The 21,284-nt window shown below is 41.2% G+C and overlaps 2 protein-coding genes across 6 annotated transcripts in view; both read left to right on the forward strand.

Annotated features, from left to right (window-relative positions):
• rhbdl3 (rhomboid, veinlet-like 3 (Drosophila)) overlaps nt 1–12,749 on the forward strand; it is a 70,882-nt gene extending 58,133 nt beyond the window's left edge. For all 4 annotated transcript variants that reach the window (XM_034082847.1, XM_034082863.1, XM_034082855.2 and 1 more), the window contains 3 exons: nt 8,911–9,011; nt 9,812–9,872; nt 10,632–12,749. In XM_034082847.1, the coding sequence (XP_033938738.1) occupies nt 8,911–9,011; nt 9,812–9,872; nt 10,632–10,903 (434 nt within the window). In that variant the 3' untranslated portion in view covers nt 10,904–12,749. The remainder of the gene's footprint in view (nt 1–8,910; nt 9,012–9,811; nt 9,873–10,631) is intronic.
• Nucleotides 12,750–14,438: 1,689 nt separating this feature from the next.
• znf207b (zinc finger protein 207, b) lies at nt 14,439–19,870 on the forward strand. 2 transcript variants are annotated; one of them, XM_034082882.2, is made up of 11 exons: nt 14,439–14,594; nt 15,204–15,330; nt 15,472–15,610; nt 15,832–16,020; nt 16,545–16,620; nt 16,779–16,840; nt 17,205–17,338; nt 17,609–17,701; nt 18,379–18,618; nt 18,999–19,155; nt 19,618–19,870. In XM_034082882.2, exons 1-11 carry the CDS (start codon nt 14,554–14,556, stop codon nt 19,767–19,769), a joined length of 1,410 nt encoding a protein of 469 aa, XP_033938773.1. In that variant the 5' UTR covers nt 14,439–14,553; the 3' UTR covers nt 19,770–19,870. The 2 variants fall into 2 exon arrangements, with proteins under 2 accessions (XP_033938773.1, XP_033938781.1); XM_034082890.2 differs by lacking the exon at nt 17,609–17,701.
• Nucleotides 19,871–21,284: the final 1,414 nt, after the last annotated feature.

Genomic DNA, 21,284 nt, shown 5'->3' on the forward strand with positions numbered 1-21,284 from the left:
ATATGCATTTTTAAATATTAGACGTTAACAATTGGTAAAATACAAAAGTCAACTTAACATTTGCTGCACAATGATACTTCCAGATTGTGTGAAGAAGCACAACAAGCTAAAGTGAACAGAGGGGGGCTCAGCTGGCACACACAGAGGTCAAAACAGAGTTCAGAGGTCAAGTGATGACTCCGAGAGGGGTCGATGGCCCTCTGGGGCCAACACAAACTCTGATACTTTAATGGAAACAATGGACTTTGCTTGTAAACACAAATAACTTATTTATGGACAACGAACAAATATGTAGACACAAAAAACAGAGATCTGCCTGTATGAAGAGCAGAAGACAGGTGCAGCAACAAGTGTATCATCAGAGGATTAGGCAATTAGGCATAAAACAGACGTGTAGACAAGAAAGTAAACAAAAGACACAAAGGGAAGTCAAAGTCAGTCAACGAAACTTCCGACTAAACTCATTGTACGACTTTGTAGAGTCAGTCAACTCAACACGCAACCAAACTTGACTGTTATCATTATGAATGCTGATCTGTATTATTATCACCCATCATGTTACCGGTTCTTTCTCTGCAGTTAGGATGAACAGCAAAGATAAATTAGATGCCACTTCTCGACTCTAAAAACTGCACTCCTCCTGGGGCCTGCTGAGGGACAATGAGAGACTGTGTCCTTGTCTTTGTGTGTGTTTGTGTGCACATGCAACCACAACTAAAATAATGTTATCAAGCAAAGTTAATTACAGGGATGGAGGTCATCCTGCCTAGTCACACTTCCTAAACACAGGAACTACAGAGGTGGAGGCGTCTTGAACCAGGTGTTTGGGGGTGTGGGTGCTGAGGAAGGAAGAAATGTAGAGTAGGCTACTTATAAAAGGGTGTAACCTAGGGAGTGGTATCCTTTGTGCATATTACAACTCAAATGTATTTATGGGGGTCATAATTCCAATGTGTGTTTCATTACCGCCACCATGGAGGTTATGTTTTTGGTTCGGTTTGTGAGTTTGTCAGCAGAATTAGAGAAAGACTGGCCCAATTTGCATTAAACTCTTATTGATGGAGCTGATCTAAATTTTGGGATGGACACATGCTTTATACTATACTTTATACTACTAACAGGTCTTGTCTTAGAAAAATATTTTGGGATTAACTTTGAGAATCGATTTAACGTAGAATGGAAAGGATCCAAGCCCTTGCATGCCACATTTTGTCGTGGTAAAGAGAGGAACGTTTGTGGGTGTGTGTTTGAGGGTGTATTCACTCACCTAGATCACCCTGCAGTGTTAATTGAGCTCAGATGCTGGTAGTATCACCTCGGTGGGCTGCCATTAGGGTTCATAAACCTGACCGGGAAACATATTAGACAAAGAAGAAACTCCTATTTGGGGGCTAAATGTAACCTGCTTTTGAAAAGTCCTGTTCTTTCACGTGTCACATATTTCATTCAAAACCAGCAAAATGATCACAGTGTTAAAAGGTTCTCTACTGTGTGTGGATAATTAAGCTCTTTTGATTGACCAACATTACATTACATGTCACTTGTTAGACGTTTTTATCCAAAGCGACTTACATACAATCAATACTGTGGGCAATCCCCACAGGAACAATTTGGGGTGAAGTGTCTTGTCCAAGGACACAGCGGAATGTTGACTGCAGCGGGATTCGAACCAGTGCCCAAAGATCAGCGCACTAACCACTGAGCCACAACCTCCCAACAGTACCACATCGGGAACTATTGTAATACACTAAGTATATCCTTAAAGGTGGGGAAGGTAAGTTTCAGAAACCGGCTCGAGTGCACTAAAATGTGAAAGTACGCAGCCGAAAAGAATCCGCCCCTTCCTTCAGACTTCCTTACAGAGCACCTCCTCCAACACACATGAACGCGCACATGACGTCAGCAGACTGGTGAAAGTGGCCGTCTGTTGCTGGCGAGTCATTGAAGTACTGCTGCAATGCACGCCCAATGACGGCACGCCCAATGAGGGCACGAGATACATTTGTGCGTGCACGAGATGGAAGGCTGACAGACAGGGCGACAGGTTATACTTTTTACAGTATTACGGCTTCGACAGATGAACATTTTTTATGAATTTTTTGTCAAAGCACTTAAGATATTCATTTCTATCGGGATGTTAAGAGCATTCCATGGAATATAACAAAAAGTGTATCTCGAGCCGATTTCTGAAACTTACCTACCCCACCTTTAAAGGTCCCATGGCATGGCCATTTCTACTGATCATAATTCCATTGTTGAGGTATACTAAAATAGATTTATATTGTGCAATTTTCCAAACACATTGGTTTCTCATACAGTATCTCTGTAGAGTAGCCTATGTGTATTCACTCTCTGGGTGTCTCTCAATGTCGAGGAAGGCTGCTCCAGAGCCACTATTTCAAGCATACATTTCGAGGCTGCACATGTGTACACTCCTCGGTCTTAAAATCCCCACAATGTTTTGCGCACGGACCAATTTCCCCAAATCTGTGGTGGAAAATGTAAGGCGGGGCCTCTCATATGACGCACACCTGCACACTTGCTCGCCTGTTCCACTCTTCGTTTTCCGAATGCCAGGAAGGATTCTTGCCTAGCTTATGAAGGAAGTGACTCGGAAGACATGTGCTACCAAGCAAGCGTCCTCGACATTGAGAAACACCCTCCTAAACGGCTTGTTGGAGCTCCTGCCACCCCCCCCTCCCTATGAGCCCAGTGCGCTCTGATTGGTCAGCTCGCTCACTCTGTTCTGATGAGTCTACCACCGTTACAGCGGAACATCAGTGATTATGTGTTACAATGGCGTTAGCAACCAGAAAATGACACCAGCAATGACAAACAGATGAGAATGCGCGTGGGGTCTGGGTGCCGTGTTGGCGGGACGTTGCGGGGCTCGCTGCTGGAGCGGACAGTTTGAGCTGGCTTGCTGCGGGGGATCTGTGAGACAGCGAGACACAGCGAAACCCAGCCTGAACCCAGCCCGAGCACACACACACACCTGCAGCCTGGCTGTGAAACTGCGTGTGTGCTCAGAACGAGCCCAGGCCGAGCCCCGCCGCGTCTCGCCGTCTCAGGCTGAGTTCAGGCTGAGTTCATGCTGAGTTCATGCTGAGTTCAGGCTGAGTTCAGGCTGAGAAATCCGCGGAGCTGCAGCTGAGAAAAGATTGAGTGTGTGTGTGTGTGAGGAAGTCGGAGATGTTACGTCACTATACCCAATACGTCACTGTACTTACTACACTATAAGAAAACAATGGAAAAAGAAAAATCTCCAACGAGGCGTTCTGGGGCAGCATAGACAGGTCTTTTCTGTTAGAGTTTTACTCGCTACAGGGTGTACTTTCAGGGTTTGTGACTGCAGACCGTTTACATGCAGAAAAAGCTACATAACACACAAGGGGACGGGTAATAACCGGAAAAGCATGACATGGGACCTTTAAGACTATAACCCTAACATCAATATTATTAGGAGACATTTAAAGATGAAATAAATTCATGTTTTTTGGATTTTTTAAAGGGTTTATAACATTTGCATTCAGTCAATGTGGAAATGCCTTTATGAACCTCTGCTTTTGTGAACCCCAGGATCAGTTTTCTTTCCAAAGTCAGTCACTGAATTCCCTCTGGACCGTCTGCTGTGTATCCCCATTCCTCATCTAGGAACATTGGCAAATAAACGCATGCAACTCATAATCTGTTTCCTACAGAATAATAATGCATTATTTTTAGTGTTTGCAGTGCATTATTTTCAAAATACAATACTGTAAAATGTAATATAAAAAGCAAAACTCTTTTAACGTACTGACAGAATGAGGTCACTTTAAGGATGCATATATCAAGGGAATTCAGTTTTACTCATTTTTGTCAAATGTGTGGATGGTGTGCGTACAGTATGTGTTTTGTTATGATGGTTCCTCGTTCATCAGTCCCATAAATAGCATCATGATTTAAATGCCATGGCTTATTCCATCATCCCTCTTTATGGTGATTTAACATCTATGAACTGCAGAGCCCTTTCTGTCTGTTATAATTATATACAGTTTGCCTGCTGTATAGTGTAGTATTGCGTACTCTGTGGTTGTGCATGTGTGCGTGTGTGTGCGTGTGCGTGTGTGTGTGTGTGTGTGTGTGTACACGTGTGTGAGAGAGAGACTAAACTAATCTTTGTGAAATGGAGCTAAATGTGGAGCATCTTCCAAACCACACAAAGGCATTAAATGCACAAAGTTACGAGGTCGGCTCCAGCTTAGTCGGATGATTTTACAGTTATAAGAGCGCAGAGCTGGGCTGGCTGCGTTTTCCCCAGAAGTTATACACTTGAATATCTAAATTGAGGACATTTGGAGTCGTTTGTCAAAAAGTGGATCAAACTCTCACCAATAAGATATATGATACATACAACAAACTAACTTAATCAGCTTGCTCTAAGCACCAGCCAGCAATGTCATTCTGATCCATAGCCTCAAGACTCAAGAAAATGAACATTGACAGTGGTACCCCATTATGTATGCACATTTAAATATGCAGTATACTTGCATACATGCGTTGTGCAAACTATCTGTATTTGAGAGAGAACGATAGAGTGGGAAGACCGTGGGTAGTTTTGTCTCATAAACTTAGCATCAATATTATACAGAGGTCAGATCCATGGAGATATGGAAAGGAAAATATGTACAAGAGCATATGCACAGTAGAGAGAGAAGAAGAAAGAAAAAAAGCAAAGAGAGAGACAATGAGAGAGTTTGTGATTGTGTCAATTAATAGTCCAACAAAACACATCCCTCTCCTTTGTTCTTTTATCTTTTCTCTTGCACACAAACTGCAGTGAGAACACATTTCCTCTTGTGACTCTGTCTCTGAATGTCGCCACATCCAAACTTTTGAATGCTTGATTGGGTCCTTTGTGCATGTGATGAATTGGTACCAAGGTGCTAAAGAGAGCAAGTTCTTGTTTGTGGAAGCCCACTTTGTTTGAATGCATTTGTTTTTACATAGAATCCAAGTGTAAGCTGGTACAGTGTGAGCAAGCCTCTTTTCATGAATAACTATTCAAAACACAACCTCATTGAATAGTGAGAAGTTAACTGTCTTTATGTGTTACCAATTGAAAACATACATTTTGTAACAGATAGTACAACAACTGTTTAAATTGGTCACTTAATCAAAGTGACTGCCAGTATGATCCCCTGAGAGAAAAATAATGAACAAAAATGAAAGCCCAGGCTTAAGGCAAGGCAAGTTTATTTATATGGCACTTTTCAACACAAGGCAATTCAAGGTGCTTTACAAAAATGAAAGACATTCAGACAAAGGCATTTAAAAAAAAAAAAGATAATAAAAGAAACATTAAAAGAAAAAATACATGAATAAAAAGTACATGAATAAAAAGTACATAAATAAAAAGTTACAGTGCAGTTTAAGATATGAATTGTTCACACATAAGTTCCACTTTACTGATGAACACAACGGCTCAGTTTCAATTAAAAGCAGCGACAAAAAGAAAAGTCTTCAGCCTGGATTTAAAAGTAGTCAGAGTTGCAGCGGACCTGCAGGTTTCTGGGAGTTTGTTCCAGATATTTGGAGCATAATAACTGAACGCTGCTTTACCATGTTTAGTTCTGACTCTGGGGACAGAAAGCTGACCAGTCCCTGAAGACCTGAGAGATCTGGATGGTTCATAGTTTAGCAGGAGGTCAGTAATGTATTTTGGGCCTAAACCATTCAAAGCTTTATAAACCAGCAGCAATATTTTGAAATCTATTCTTTGACACACAGGAAGCCAGTGTAAAGACTTCAGAGCAGGAGTTATGTGATCCACTTTCTTAGTGTTAGTGAGGACTCGAGCAGCGGCGTTCTGAATCAGCTGCAGCTTCCTAATAGATTTTTTAGTGAGACCTGTGAAGACACCATTGCAGTAGTCCAGTCTACTGAAGATAAAAGCATGGACAAGTTTTTCCAAATCCTGCTGTGACATTAGTCTTTTAATCCTAGATATATTCTTTAGGTCAGGGGTGGGGAACCTTTTTCCTCTCAAGGGCCATTTCAATTTTTTCAACATCCTCCGAGGGCCGTACAAATGATTGACCTCTGCTTAAAAATCACAGCCCATTCATTTGGCCTTTCTTTCATGCTGTGCAAAGAAAAAGCAACCTCTTAATCCAGATATCTCACCATGACTCGTGCATGCATTCACGTGCACGGTTGTGGCATGACCACCAAACAGAAAGATATGGACACAAGATGTGTGCAAATGTATTGTTTCCTATCCATGTGAACATGATTTAAGTGGGGGGGACCAACCTCCTCTAGGGCGGTCCAGGGGGGCATGCTCCCCTGGGAAGATTTTTTTTTAAAGGAATGGTCCACTCATTAGATAATTAATCAAAACTTCAGTATTTAGTGAAACGTTATGTTTAAACCATACCCTGAAGAAATCAGCGATATTCCCCGGTAAATAATGATTTGATAGCTCTTTTTTATCAAGACCTGTATATTCCGTCTGGCCGCCGCCATGTTTGCCATTTTCAGTAGTCACGTGATGGTCGTGACGTCATCCATGCGTTCACTTTGTCAACACACGGAAACATGGTGGAATATTTCAGTTCGGACTCGACAGCAGAGGAACAAGTTTTGACCAATGTGAAGAGATTGGATGGGGGAATTCAGCCATACATATCAGTATGACAATACGACACCCTCTGTCCTAAGACCCTCACATCGTACAAGGAACAACTTCCGAAGAAAACCCACAGTTTAAAGGGAACATGGGAGAAACCTCAGGGAGAGCAACAGAGGAGGGATCCCTCTCCCAGGACGGACAGACGTGCAATAGATGCCGTGTGTAAATTGAAAAGATAATACATTTGCAACATAGGTAGTCCAAATGTTTGGAAATGCATGTGTGTATAATAGGAAGATGATATAACATACTATATGTATGCATGTAGTATCACCCTTGCTAGCGATTCCCTCTCTAGTTTAGCATACTCAGCTTCGTTGTCCCTGGCCATAGAATCACGATTTTATGGGGCCGGAAAAACTGGGGGGAAATACACACTAGCCGGTACTACGCTATATGGAAAGGCCACCAAAAACTGTCCTGGCCTGGACGTTAAAACGGGGCTAGCCGCTGCAATGGAAATGCGTTATAACATACCTTATTCTTACTCCGAGCACTACTTCTGCTCCTCCGTCGCTTCACACTTGCAGAGGGCGATTTCTCAACTGGCCGAACTGGTGTCCTGGTCGGTGATGACACCAGAAAGACCGATGGTACTGCATCTCCATTGAGTAATAGTTGTTCTTTAAATCCCATGTTATGTTTGATCATACTCTCAGAGTAGTCGTCCGGAAATGTGAAATGTTCGCTGCATACATGAGCCTGTAAATCTCTCGGTTCGGGCCGGCCACATTTCGCTAGCCACTGCCTCCGAATGTACTTCTTATGCTTACCTTTTGGCAACAGATGGAACCGAGCATTCCGTGGATTGTTCCTATCAGAATTGTGGCAATATTTCGCGATACAGTGAGGCATATTTGAAGAGAGAAACTACAGTAAATAACATGGAGATCAACGTGTCTTCGAAAACCAAACGCATGGATTACGTCACGTCCGGGAAATGGCGGCGCCCACAGTGTTGATGTTATTTCGGTATATAATCAGTTTAAAATCACTGATAATGTCATCGGATTAAAAAAAAAAAAGAGAGACTGGCAGAGACTGGTCTGTTTTATCGGATGATAATTTTTAAAAAATGAGTGTCATGAGCATACCATTCCTTTAAATATCGAAGTTGAAAGCATCAGTTTACTTTATTCTCTTGTTTTTTGATAACTATAATGATCATATAAAGATGTGCCTTTACCTCACTGGTTGGAGAAAAAGCTTCTTATATTCGTTAGCATAGCTAGCTAACCAGATGCTAATAACAACAAAGTTATTGACTGTATGATCAGTATGACAGATCGCCACTGGGCTTTCAACTAAAGACACAGACACGCAAAAACTGCAGCATGTGTACGGCTCCTTATGGCTACTGACATTTGTTGAAGTCCCGGAGCGGCGTTCTGGTGCTCTCCGTCAGAATTGCACACCTGTCAGACGAGACATATACCACGTGATGACACCGGCTCGTGTTGTGTTCAAGGACCATGACCGTTGCCAGGAAAAACAGGCACTCGCTTGTTTAATTATTTTTGCGGTCTACATTTCTTTAATTTTTTTCTTTTTTGCGTGTGTTTATAAATTACCTCGAGGGCCATACCAAATGGTCTCGCGGGCCGTATACGGCCCGGGGGCCGGAAGTTCCCCACCCCTGCTTTAGGTGATAGTAGGCTGATTTAGTAACTGTTTTAATGTGACTGTTGAAACTCAGGTCAGAGTCCATGACTACACCTAGATTTCTGGCTTTATCTGTTGTTTTGAACATTGCAGGCTCAAGTTCAGCGCTAACTTTTATACATTCTGCCTTGGCTCCAAAAACCATTACCTCAGTTTTGTCTTTGTTTAAGATTGAAGCACAAGACACATTTCAAATATAGAGATAATGCACTTCATCATTTATTATTCTATTGCATTAGAGAACCAAAATAGCCACTCAGTGAAAACAAATCTAGTTCAGTTGAGTAAATATTCTCACCCCAAGGTCATATGCTGCTCTGGAGCTTTTGATTATATGACATATTCGTCATCATGCAATACCGATTCTCCCCAAAAAATTCAGAACATTTCATAAATGCTTTAATCATTATATTCATTTAAATTAGATTACTTGAGTATAGGCTCCTTGTTGTTTCCTCATAGTGGTGAACCCACAGAGAATCATCCCTGCACTTGCTTTCTTTAAGATGTTGATGATACAAGAATGCTTCTTATTGATTATTAACCTAAAGCTTGTTCTTTCCTCATCACTGCAGGGTCTCTGGCAGTGTCTGTCACCGATATGACGGCTCCTGTGGTCGGCTCATCTGGAGGAGTGTACGCTCTGGTCTCAGCACATTTGGCCAACGTAGTAATGGTAGGTTTTCAAGAATCAAGATTTTGATTGTCACTCTGGTTATACATGTACAATCCTGTGAGATGCTTCTGCTGGGAGGCCCCATTAAAGACAAAAAGTTAATATAAAAAAACATAAAATACATTGCATGTGTGTGTGTGTGTGTGTGTGTGTGTGTGTGTGTGTGTGTGTGTGTGTGTGTGTGTGTGTGTGTGTGTGTGTGTGTGTGTGTGTGTGTGTGTGTGTGTGTGTGTGTGTGTGTGTGTTTGTTGTGCGTGTGGATGCTTATCACATCACTCAGTCGCCCTGTCACACAGAGCTTTGCCACATCATCAGAGCATCAAAGCAGCCTGTTTTGGGGCCCAGCAGGTGCTGCTCTATCTACAGATGCCATACATTCCTCACCTCCGCCATCGGTTTTTGAAGAAATCACATCCTACTGCACTCTCTGACATCTGCTCTGTGTGGTCAAAACTGCCCATCCTGTGTGTCATAAACACACTCAGGTGAACATCCATTATGTGTAATACGGTACTTATTTTGTAACCTGCTATATCTTCCACAACATTGTTGCCGTTTGCGAATATCCTTCTGCTGAAATCTTATTATCTAACAGGGCAAAAACAGATTGGGGGTCAGAGTGTGTGGGGCTTTCCAAATTGAGGTGAATTTAGACAGAGGGCGAGATCTCATGTCTTCTCATGTGCAGTGCTCCTGTCTGAGGAGGACTTGACCTTCTCACACTTTGTTCCGTCTTCATCACCAGACCTTGAAATGACCTTCTGAATGACTTCATTCTCTCTTTCTCTCTCTTTCTGTAGAATTGGTCGGGAATGAAGTGTCAGTTTAAGTTATTCCGGATGGCCATGGCTCTGGTTTGCAGTAAGTCTGAATAAAAATGTATCTCTCCCCTTTCACCTCAACTTCAGCATCATTTTTCAAAAAAGTACTTTTAATCTGTTTGTCGAGCTAGTCCATCACCAGAATTGAATTTCCTTATTAGAGAAAAGGTGATTTTGCTCCAAAGGCAGCAACAATAAAATGTCTGGCTTCAGCATATTGAGGATGTTTCAATAAGACCCAGTGAACACGGCAATCCAAACTCTGCCACGATTTCATGTCTTTACTTGCCTCGGATACATGCCTGTGAGGGGGACAAGATCATATTTGTATTTTATTCTATATGTCCCTCTTTTCCAAGATACAAATACAAACAAAAGGAGGTGAAAAAATAGTGGTATGTTCACTTGCTTACATTATTTAAAAGCAAGCAGAATCACTACTAGATTGTGACCTGCAACACAGCCCCAAAGCACTGAGTGAGCTGATCAATTAAATGAATTTATTTATCTAAAGTTGATATGTTAATACATTTTAACAATTTGTGTTTGACACATCTACTTAGTAAACTCCTAAGTTACATAAGTTAACCTCCCTGAGTATTATAGTAAAAATAAATCCATCTTTCTGTTGTTATCTATCCATGACAGCTCAGAAAATGTTAAAATAAGTCTTTGTTGGCCATCGACTCTAAAGTTCATCATTGTTTTATAACATTTTCACAAGTGCACTGTAGGTCAGGAACTAAGAACAAACCTTGCTTACATTGTGTTTTCTCTGTCTCCCTCTGTCTGCTTTCAGTGAGTGTAGAGTTTGGTCGGGCAGTGTGGCTGCGCTTCTACCCCCCGGCCTTTCCTCCGTGCCCCAATCCTAGCTTCGTAGCCCACCTGGGAGGGGTGATGGTTGGGCTGACGCTGGGTGTAGTGGTCCTGCAGAACTACGAGCAGCGCCTCCAGGAGCAGTCCCTGTTTTGGATCTTCTTCTGCGTCTACACCTTGTTTGTGCTCTGCGCTGTCTTCTGGAACATCTTTGCCTACAGCCTGCTTGACGTGCGACTGCCTCCACCACCTTGACTTGATTATCAGAGGCAGACTTGACACTGTATCCCCATTATTTCTCCATCTGTAGATCCCTTACCACCTTGCTGGATGACTCACCCCAGCCCTGATATTCTCTGATGCAGGGATGCACCTGACATGCAGAGGCCCATGGTTGCCGGTTATGTCATACCTTTTTCAGCCCATCTGTTCCTTATTGGTTAAATGTTGCCGTTGTTTTTCGCTTACCATACAAGCTAACCTCAGCCTGCTCTTTGTCAACATCTATCTTGGACATTTGTCTAAAAAGTAATAGTCAGTTGGAAATGTTTAGACATCACAATGACAAATGAGAAGCCTCGGATCTAACGCGACAGGATCAAGCAGGAATAGTCCTGTAAACCTGGCTAAACTTCCTCTGCCTATTCCTTCTCAATCCAACGGTGCCTTCTCATGGAGACGTCAGCCTGATGAAAGTATTTCTGCACAGTCACACCTTGTGTTTCATGACAGCAGTAAAACCCTGCTGTACAAACCGTTTTCAGAAAGAAGAGTTCCTGAAAATATTTTACTCTGCCTGCAGCCCAATTGTCAGTAAATGAAGAATAAGGTCATGCTAGAATGTAGGCATAGTTTGTGTTTTGTCATCATTTCAAGCAGCCTATAAGCAGGAGAGGTTAATATTATAACAGATGGCAGGATAGCCAAACCTCCCCAAAATTGTAGGTGGAGTTACCGCAACTTTAAAAAGTTATGAATTTTTCTTTGAAGAAAAGTGTGGGTTACTATTCAGTGTTGCCTCACTCATGTGACACTTGCCCAGATAATTATGTTTTGTGTTCAACACTATTTGAACCTTAAACGTGTGTCTTTTGACTTTTGTGTGTGCAAGGAGTGTGACAATTGTTCATACAGAAAAAAAGAAAAAGAAGCAGAAGTGCCATTTAGACTTTTAAGCTTTCAAACACGATGCCAAAACTACTACTAGCACTGGAGGGAAAGAGCACATCCCCAGAAAATAATTGTTTTTGTGCAATGAAAATGAATCTATTTTTGTTCTGTTATGTATCGATTATGTGACAGAAAAAGGTCATGATCTCTAAAGAATCTCTCACCTTGGGGGAACCCTAAAATGAAGTCGATTATTTGTAATTGTGTTGTCCCCTCTGGGCAATTGCAGTAATTGTTTGTGATTGGTTGAAAAATAGCGATGAAGTGGCAACAATTTATTTATTGATTGGTGAGTAGGTGAATTACGTCAAATGGGATCAGACTAAAGAAACATCCACCAGTGTGGAGAACTGGGCCATTTTGAAGAAATGTAGTATTTTCTCATTACCAAACATAGAAAAGCACACATGCCTGACCTCGCCTACATCCGGGCTGGGGTTGTTTCACTCATATCAGGAGGCGTTGGGGGAGAGAAGTAAATCAATGCTCCCTCATTACTTCCTGTCACAACGTAAATTGTTAATTGATTGAACTGGGATAGAAAACGACCCCAGTCCTAAGCTGTACTGTAAGTCTCAAACTGTACTGTACTTTAACCTCATGTTACGCTGGTAACTGCTTCGCACAAACATTATTATAATGTAATTATATACAGATTAATATTTTAACATGCATTTGCTGTTGATTTTTTTGTATCTACTTGGTGATTATTGGTATGTTGTGTAAATTGTTTGGTCGGTCTGCATTGTGATATGTTAGCTATATCTTATATGTAGGCTATCCTATGTAAACATGTGTTAAAAGTAGTGTGGGGTTGTATATAATAAGGGCTATGACACAAACAAGATTGAGGGGGTAAATGCTGATAATATTTTAACATTGTTCATTCCTTCAAATTTTGTAGATTTGATATGTACATACTGGAATGCATTAAACTGTTTTATACAGAAACAAACAATGATTTATTTGCTCTTATTTATATCAGTGATAACTCAGGTCACATATACACGCATACACACATACCATTTTTGACAATATTCTCAGGAAATGAATTGCTCCCAATTTTGCAAAGAAAAGTGTTCAACCAAGCAGGTTTGCAGACTTCAAACCAGATTCACCGCAATTTGTTATCGAAGTGTTTAAAGAGAGCTCAGGGCCCAAGATTGGAAAGCAGGGATAAGAGCCTTTGTGAAAAAAGCAGACGTCAAAGTGATCAATGAAAGGTGCGAGCATACAAGAATACGCCATAATTCATTCAGAGAAGAGACTCCTTAGCTGTCACTGAATGTCTTCTCTGTCCAGCCGGTACAACCATATGGAGAGCAGCGTTTTGAAGGCATACAATACAAAATTGATTAGGCAGCCAAGGAAAGCCGCCTCAGTTGTGTTTCTCCTTCATAAATCTCCAATTTCAGAAGTAATCATTCACTTTGGTGAGAAAGAGAAGGCAAATAAAGCTGCAGGGGAAGGGAAATCTGAGTGAATGCATTTGGAGTCTCTTGCTTTTATGTTGCTTTCTGAGAGCAGCTCTTACAATTCAGCCAAGTTTTCATTTCACGTCTTTTAAGTTACAAGCAAGAAGAAGGACATAGTTCAACAGTTTGCACAACATTGATTCTAATGCTTTTGCGTGTAAATTATCTCAATTGATACACATTAGGGTCACAGATCCTCATATAAGATTGACATCCTGGGACCTTCATCCTAAATGTTGGTTTTTAATTATAATTAGTCAAATACAAGTTGAGGTTATAACCATGGAGGATGTAAAAGTATCAGAATAGTGGCTTTCATGAAATTCACTCAAATTGGGCTGACTATAGTTCTATAGTGAAATAAATGATAAACTATTCTCTATTTTTTTGCGTCTTGAATGGCTGGTAGGTAGAAACCACTTGTCTTAAAAAGTAGTGAATGCTACGACACAAGGATTTCCCTTTGGAATGGAGGAAATCATGAAAAAACAACTAAATGATTACAAAGATTCATGACAGGAGTATCTACATCCGTCTTTCAATACTGTATGTTATTTTGCACCAAATACACATGCCTATGGAAAATCCTGGATTTAATGCTAACATTCATCCATAAAATCAAGGCTAAACCATGCATAGACCATGTAAAGGGCTAGACCCAGTTTCCATATCTGCACCGCTGTCTCCATCAAGTGGACGCTTACTGAATTAAAAGTTGCAATTGTATGTTATGCACGTCAGTAGAATTTGTTTTCATGAATAATACTATACAGTAATTCATATGTGAACATCATTTAATTTAGAACATCTACCCCCAATAAGCAACACTTGAGTTGTCTGTTCGTGCTACTTTTTCTGGCCCACTGCAGACTCAGATGTTGTAGCCTTCGTTTTTTTTATATAGGTAATACCTTTATATGACAATGTATTATTTTAAGTTAAGCTTTTATTGTCAAGAAAATAGGCAACACTTTACCAGCTACAACATCACTCTGTAATGTTTGGCCTAACTTCTATGAGATATGAATCTTTGTATAATTTTATTTTTACTGAATGAGTGGGGGTTTGGTTTGAATCAGGTTTGAATACACTACATGATTTAGGGGCGTGTCTTGACATGACGTCTATTTTCTGCACTACAACTTCCTCCATCAAAGCGCCATTTTCGGCGTTGTTGCGGGACTACAGCATGCTGTTGTCAAAAAGATAATAAGACTACTATTTCAAGTTGTAAGAAATCGTTTTCATTATCCATTGGAAATGGGGCGAAAAAAGAAGAAGCAGATGAAGCCATGGTGCTGGTATCCTTTTGACCGGATGACAACAAAGCAACGTAGAAATGCCAGAGGCTAATCGTTAGCTTGACAAAAGGAAGGCCTAAGCTAGCCTCTCTTTAGGTTTTATCGGCTTGTATGCTAACATTAGCCTAACCATTTGGCTTTGGAGTCTAGCCATTCGTTTTGAAGATTGCTTTTTCCCAGTGTATATTTAATATCGGTCAAATATTCGGCTCCGACTACACGTAACTGTTAAAAGTTTGCGTTCAATTCACTGGATTGCTAAGAAGAAAGTATTGCTAGCTACCTTCGGAACGGAGGAAGCTAACATGTTAGCCATGCATTGATGATTCCGGGTAGCATTAACGTTGAACGGTATGATTCAAGGTTCAGGGCGGTTAAGTGTGAAACCTTATTTTTACCGAGATGTTTTGTAACCTAACAGCTTGCTATGCCCTTCATTGGTCATGAATGGGGATTAGGACTCACGCTACACCTCGGAGCTTTTATTCAGGCAGCATTAGGGTTTGTTTTGAATGCTTGCGTGTGATTCTCTGACTTTGTGAACTGTGTTGTAGCTTAGTATTTGTTCATGTTTTCTCTTTCTATACATTCCTTGACTTCTTTCTCAAGGTACTGTAATCGAGACTTTGATGATGAAAAGATCCTCATTCAGCATCAGAAGGCAAAGCATTTTAAATGCCATATTTGTCACAAGAAGTTGTACACAGGCCCAGGATTGGCTATTCATTGCATGCAGGTGGGTAGCTTTTTTGTCCTGGTTTAGTTCATAACTCTTGCAACGTTTTGATCAAAACAGAGCTATAACTTATCATACACTGAACAATAGGTGTTCTCTTTAGATATGAATATGCACTGGCTCACTTTGCATGCGTTTCAGGTACACAAAGAGACTATTGACAGTGTTCCAAATGCAATTCCTGGAAGAGTTGACATTGAGCTGGAGATCTACGGTATGGAGGGGATTCCAGAGAAAGACATGCAGGAAAGAAGACGAACATTAGAACAGAAATCACAAGGTTTGTAAACCTTTAAGCTCTTTCTTGCCAATTTAGAATAAAAAACTAGATTTCCAAAACGTGTAATAATGTTGTGTATTTGGAATCATTTAAGATGAATCGTAAATCTTTGAATATGTTTGTTTATTGTGTGATCTATTACTACTTCGTTTTTATAATGCTGTGGGTTGACGTAATTTGATCATCCTTAAAGCTTCACCACAACCTTTTCTTTTCTTTAGAGAGTCAAAAGAAGAAGTCAAACAATCAGGACGACTCTGATGAGGATGAGGATGATGATGATGAAGCAGGACCATCAGTTCCGCAGCCGGCTGTTGTCCAGCCCCAGCAAAGCTACGCTGCTCCAATGGCCCAGCTCGTGATGCCTCCTGTGGCTGGCGTACCTGGGATGCACCCTGGAGCATATCAAGGCAAGGAACCTTAGTGAAAAGCAGAAGTTCGGAATAATCACTAAAAACTTTTTTTTAAAACACCAAACAACCTGCTGGTCAGTTTGATCTAAACCAACCACAACTACAAGAATGGTTGAACATTTTCCTGATTAGGTCGTCGATGTATCACTTGGTTTTTGTGCTAGTTTATATTTAATTAATAGCAATGCCAAATATTAGGCTCTCCCTGTAATTCCTACATGTTATCTTCATCAAATCACTGCATTTAATAAGCTGTGTATGGTGTTTCTATTTTAGTCCTGGTTTCTGTGTTTGCAATGAAGTTTATACCGAACCGAGGACACACGGTTATTGTTGTGACGCACCTACAGTGTGAGAAAGTTTAGACCTGGAATTGAACAGAAATGAAGATGAATCAGCGGGGATAGAGATTACTGCACATGTATTCTTGTGTTCGGTTTCCTAGACATGTAGCTGCCTGTTTTGAGTGATGTCGTGTTGAGTTTCTAGTAAACAGAACATGTCCCCTCTCATTGTTAAAGGCATGCCTCCCATGATGCCGGGCGTTCCTCCCATGATGCACGGCATGCCCCATGCCATGCATGGAATGCCACCTGGGTAAGAGATGTCTCATTGACTGTGTCTAATGTTATTTCATGTCCAATGCTTCTTTAATTTAATCTTAATGATATGCCACTATTTAGTTTGTGGGTAATTATTGTATCACATTCTATTGTAATTATAGTAACACCAAACAATCCTTCTGTCTTTTGCAGCATGATGCAAATGGGTGGAATGATGCCTCCCATGATGCCAGGGATGCCTGGTATGCCACACGGTGAGTTGCGGTTGTATTCTCCACTGGGGGTACACAAGAAATGTATTATCTATTCTGAAAATAAATTAAGAGTTTGTCATATAATAGTATATAGTAACCCTATTAAATCACATTTTTAATCACTATCATAGCACAAACTGTTTGTTACTTCCATGTTTAGATGGTTAGGCAAATGTAGCTGATATGTTAACTGTTTATTGGTTTGGTGAATGTTTTCTTATTGACATAATGGACCAGTCTTTAGAGACAGACATTGGCTTTTTAAATGATTGTTCCTTCTTTGTGTACCTTGTTTATTTAGCCTTTTGTGGTTCCAATGCAATGCTGGCAGAAGGGTTGATTGAGCTGTTTGGTTGATGTTTAGGAATGCCCCATCACATGGCTCCCAGGCCAGGGATGCCCCACATGGCCCAGGCAGTCGGACTGATGGCCAGCCGACCGGCGGTCCCAGGGGTCCAGCCCGCCGTCTCCAAACCTCTTTTCCCCAGTGCAGCGCAGGTGGGCAACACACACACTTTTCTGTGTGTGTACAGGTGTCTCTAAATGAACGGCTTTATTCTGTTTCTTAAGAACACGATACTCAGCGACGTTATTTCATACTTCTTGTTTCTGGTTTCCTGGTTCCTCTTTTATGTAGCCAGCTGTTCTTCTTTTCTTTTCCGATCTTTCTTTCATTATTATGTAGCATATTTAGTTCTTATAATGACATTTTGCATAGTATGTGGACATGTTACATGCCAATACTGTGATCTTTCCACCATGCTGCAGATGGGCGCTGTGTGCAGCACAGCAGCTGTTTCTTCTCCAGCTGCAGACCTTCAGTCTGCCTCCTCCCAGCCTTCCTTTCCTAACACGCCTCAAGTACGCTCACAGACAGGCCTCTGCCCGGGCTGTGGCAGCTGCATGTTGCTAATGGCATTACTGTCTGTGTTAAACTAGGCTGATAACAGTGTTTGCCTTGTGCATCAACATTGGCTATGACGTTGGTGTCAGAGGATAGTTGTCCCTGACAACAACTGACATGTTTTTTAGTTTGAGCGTCATTACCCTGCATGTGCTTAAATTAATGCAGAATGAGGCATAACAATCTATTTACATTTATACCATCATACATCATTCACAACTCATACCCTCTGAAGCATGAATTCTGCCATACTAACTCATTATGCTTTGACTGTGTGCTGCAGAGGTGCCTAACACACTGCCAGTTTTTCAATCTGAACTCTAAGTCTATCGATTGGTCAGAATTTGTTCATCATCCAATGATTGTTGAAAGTAAATGATGTAAATGTATAAAGAAAAAACGTAAATGATTTATTTGGACGATATTATACATTTAATTTAAGTTAAATCCAAATACTACTTCGGTAGAATAACAAAATGTAACTTTGATTGTTTAAAAAGGCAAACCTACTGAAATTGATTGTTGGGCTTTATATCTCTAGCACTCTGTTATGTAATGATTATGACAGTTATAGTGCATTTATTAAGGACTTTTGACAGTTTGTGTCAGTGACCTGCATTGTGTCTTTGTACAGGCCCAGCAGAGCACTTCAGGAGTTCCAGCTTCAAACCCTCACGGTGCCGCCTCCTCCGACCCTCCCAAAGCAACATTCCCTGCGTACACCCAGCCCTCTGTCTCCTCTTCCACTTCTTCTTCTAATCCCTCTAGCGGCGCTGTGGCCAAACCCCCGGCCACAGTGGCCACCAAGCCCGCCACCCTCACCACCACGAGTGCAACTAGTAAGTTGATCCATCCTGATGAGGATATCTCACTGGTAAGTCGCTTGAGCTTTCTATTTTGCCCTTTCCACAGTAAGTAATGACTGATATATATAATATAGTACTTATACCGATTAATGGGTTGGCTCAATATTTAACCATCAATCTTGTTGTGAATGTCAATAACATAACAAACATGAAGTAAGATACTAAGGGGATATCTGCCAGGCATTCATTCTTACTTTTACTTAGTAGTTACTCTTACGTGGATATGTGGAAAGATGATTCTGAACTTAAATATCCTTGAGATCAGGGCACGCCAACATTGGTTACCTATTCCGCATCATTTTTGTGAGTGTTTAACTTTGCACTGTGAGGGGCCAAATTGTGTTTCTTTAGTCTGAGTGTTTGTCCTGTGTGTTGTCCCCGCCAACAGGAAGAGATGAAGGCACAGTTGCCTCGTTACCAGCGTCTTACAGCCCGGCAGGGTCAGGCCCATGTGGCTGCCCCCCCGGTGGTGTCTGTGGGCGGGATAATGCCCCCACAGCAAGGAATGCTACCACAGCAGCCCGGCATGAGGCATCCCATGCATGGTAAGGGAATGGTTGTTAGTGTGTGAAATACCCATCATATTACCGACATTTTGAGTCAGTCGTTTTGCATACATGTTACAATCAAAACCATTTGTCATGTTATCAATTATTGGGGCCCTTTTTTTCAATGAATAAATGTTATTAAAGACAATTTAATGCCATTATTTGAAAGTCGAGAGACAGTCCAGAAGTGTTGGGAAAGAGAGACATGTAATCGGCAGATGGTCCAAACTGGGGACTAGCTCAGGTCATTTGTGCCCATGTTCTCTGTGGCCAAATCACGCTGTCTGGTCACCCAAAAAAGTATTTTTTGACACATGAAGAGCTAAAGTTAGAACGGTTCCTTTGCTTGAAATAGAAAAGTTTAGCAACAGGATTAATGTTAATTGGCTGCAGTATTTAATTGACTAAACCTTTGAATGGCTGCAGTGATCATTGTTCTCTCCCTGTGTTTCCCTGCAGGTCAGTATGGCGCCCCTCCTCAGGGCATGCCCAGCTACATGCCTGGGGGGATGCCTCCTTATGGGCAGGGTCCTCCTATGGTGCCCTCTTACCAGGGAGGCCCTCCCATGGGCATGAGGCCGCCCGTCATGTCTCCGGCAGGACGCTACTGAAGCAGCAAAGCAGCCACCACATTAGGTTTGAGGTTCACACCTTTCTCTCATCCTTGTGCTTTTTCAAACCTAGCTGCAAGCAAAGAGCAGTAAGACCAGTGGCGGTGAAGACAAACGTTGTTTGTTAGAACTAATGGACATTTAATGTAACATCTTTATTGGAAACAGCCAAACACCACTCAACTTCCTGAAAGTTATGTCGTTGTCATTTGATTACATGTGAGGATATATTTTCTCCCCCTTAGGTTTCACTCAGGTTTATAGAGGTGAAGTGTTAAAATGATTCATATTTCTTTTGAAGCTGCTGGAGTTACATGAACGTACCAACCCCTTACAAAGGCAAGTTTCTCTTGTAAACATTTGATATTTTTTTTTCTTTCGGTAGCTTGATTGAGGCCCTCACAGCATGCTTAGGTGCTGTTGGACTTGCGTCCCCAACCTTGGTTGGTGAGGGTCTCAGTGATGAAGATGATTCCAACTAAGTAGTGTTATAAATTCATGACTCATCAGTCTCTAGCTTTATCCTTATTTCAGGTTTGTTTTTAATATTTTCTGGTCAAAAGGGTACCTGTATGCATCCTTTGTAATGTTTTATGAATCTGTTGTAATAAAATACATCTTGAAATCCAATGCTGGTTTGTCCTGACGTGCGTGGAGGTGAGTGATGAAGGTTTGTACGGGTGCTCTTCCCTTACGGCTCAGGTTTTCATCAGGTATTTAAAAACCAAGTTTGCCATCATCTATTTTTTGAGGAGTCCTCTTGACCTTGCCTTGATAAGACTTGAAGTATACATTGTTGGTTCAGAAACAGAATAAAGACTTATTGTGCTCAAAGCTCGTGTACTACCAGCCCAAAAGATGTTGGCCAACTTCTGGTTCCAAATACTGCATGTTACCTCATGATAATGATGGAAATAACTTCAGATTAAATAACGGTTCTTGTTCATATAGTGCATTTACACAAAAGTGAAAGGGAAACTAAATGTAATTCCTGACTCATTCACTTTTTCCTTCAGTTATCAAACATGCATGAGTGCTTTAATGTTTGTCACAGCTCAGTCATGTCCCATAATGCACTACAGAGGGCAAGCAAAACAACAAACCCAGCAGTGGAGCAGCTCTGTGGTAAATCCCAATTTTGTGAAGCTCCGTTTTCAGTTTTCTTTCAGATTATAAGGTAAATGAAGGCACTATATTCTACTGACGGTTGATCCCCGTTTGAATGACTAGGGAATGTCTTACGATGGTTGTCGACACATACTGCTAAATAACAACCTAGTTTGTGTCTAGTTGGGATTTACAGCAGCAACAACCTGAATTGCTTGTGCAACCATTCCTACAAACAAAAGTAGAAAGATTGATGTCATGAAATAATCCAAATGGCTGGAGCATGTAGGAACAGAGGTCACAAGGCCTCACCATCTCTGTTAACGGAGACCTAACTATTTATTTCGAGATGGTTTAGAGAAAAACAGCTGTTAGATTGTTATTTACTGCGGCGCTGTTTTGTATTGC

This window comes from Pseudochaenichthys georgianus, chromosome 1, assembly GCF_902827115.2.
Source record: "Pseudochaenichthys georgianus chromosome 1, fPseGeo1.2, whole genome shotgun sequence".
Taxonomy (NCBI): Eukaryota; Metazoa; Chordata; class Actinopteri; order Perciformes; family Channichthyidae; genus Pseudochaenichthys; species Pseudochaenichthys georgianus.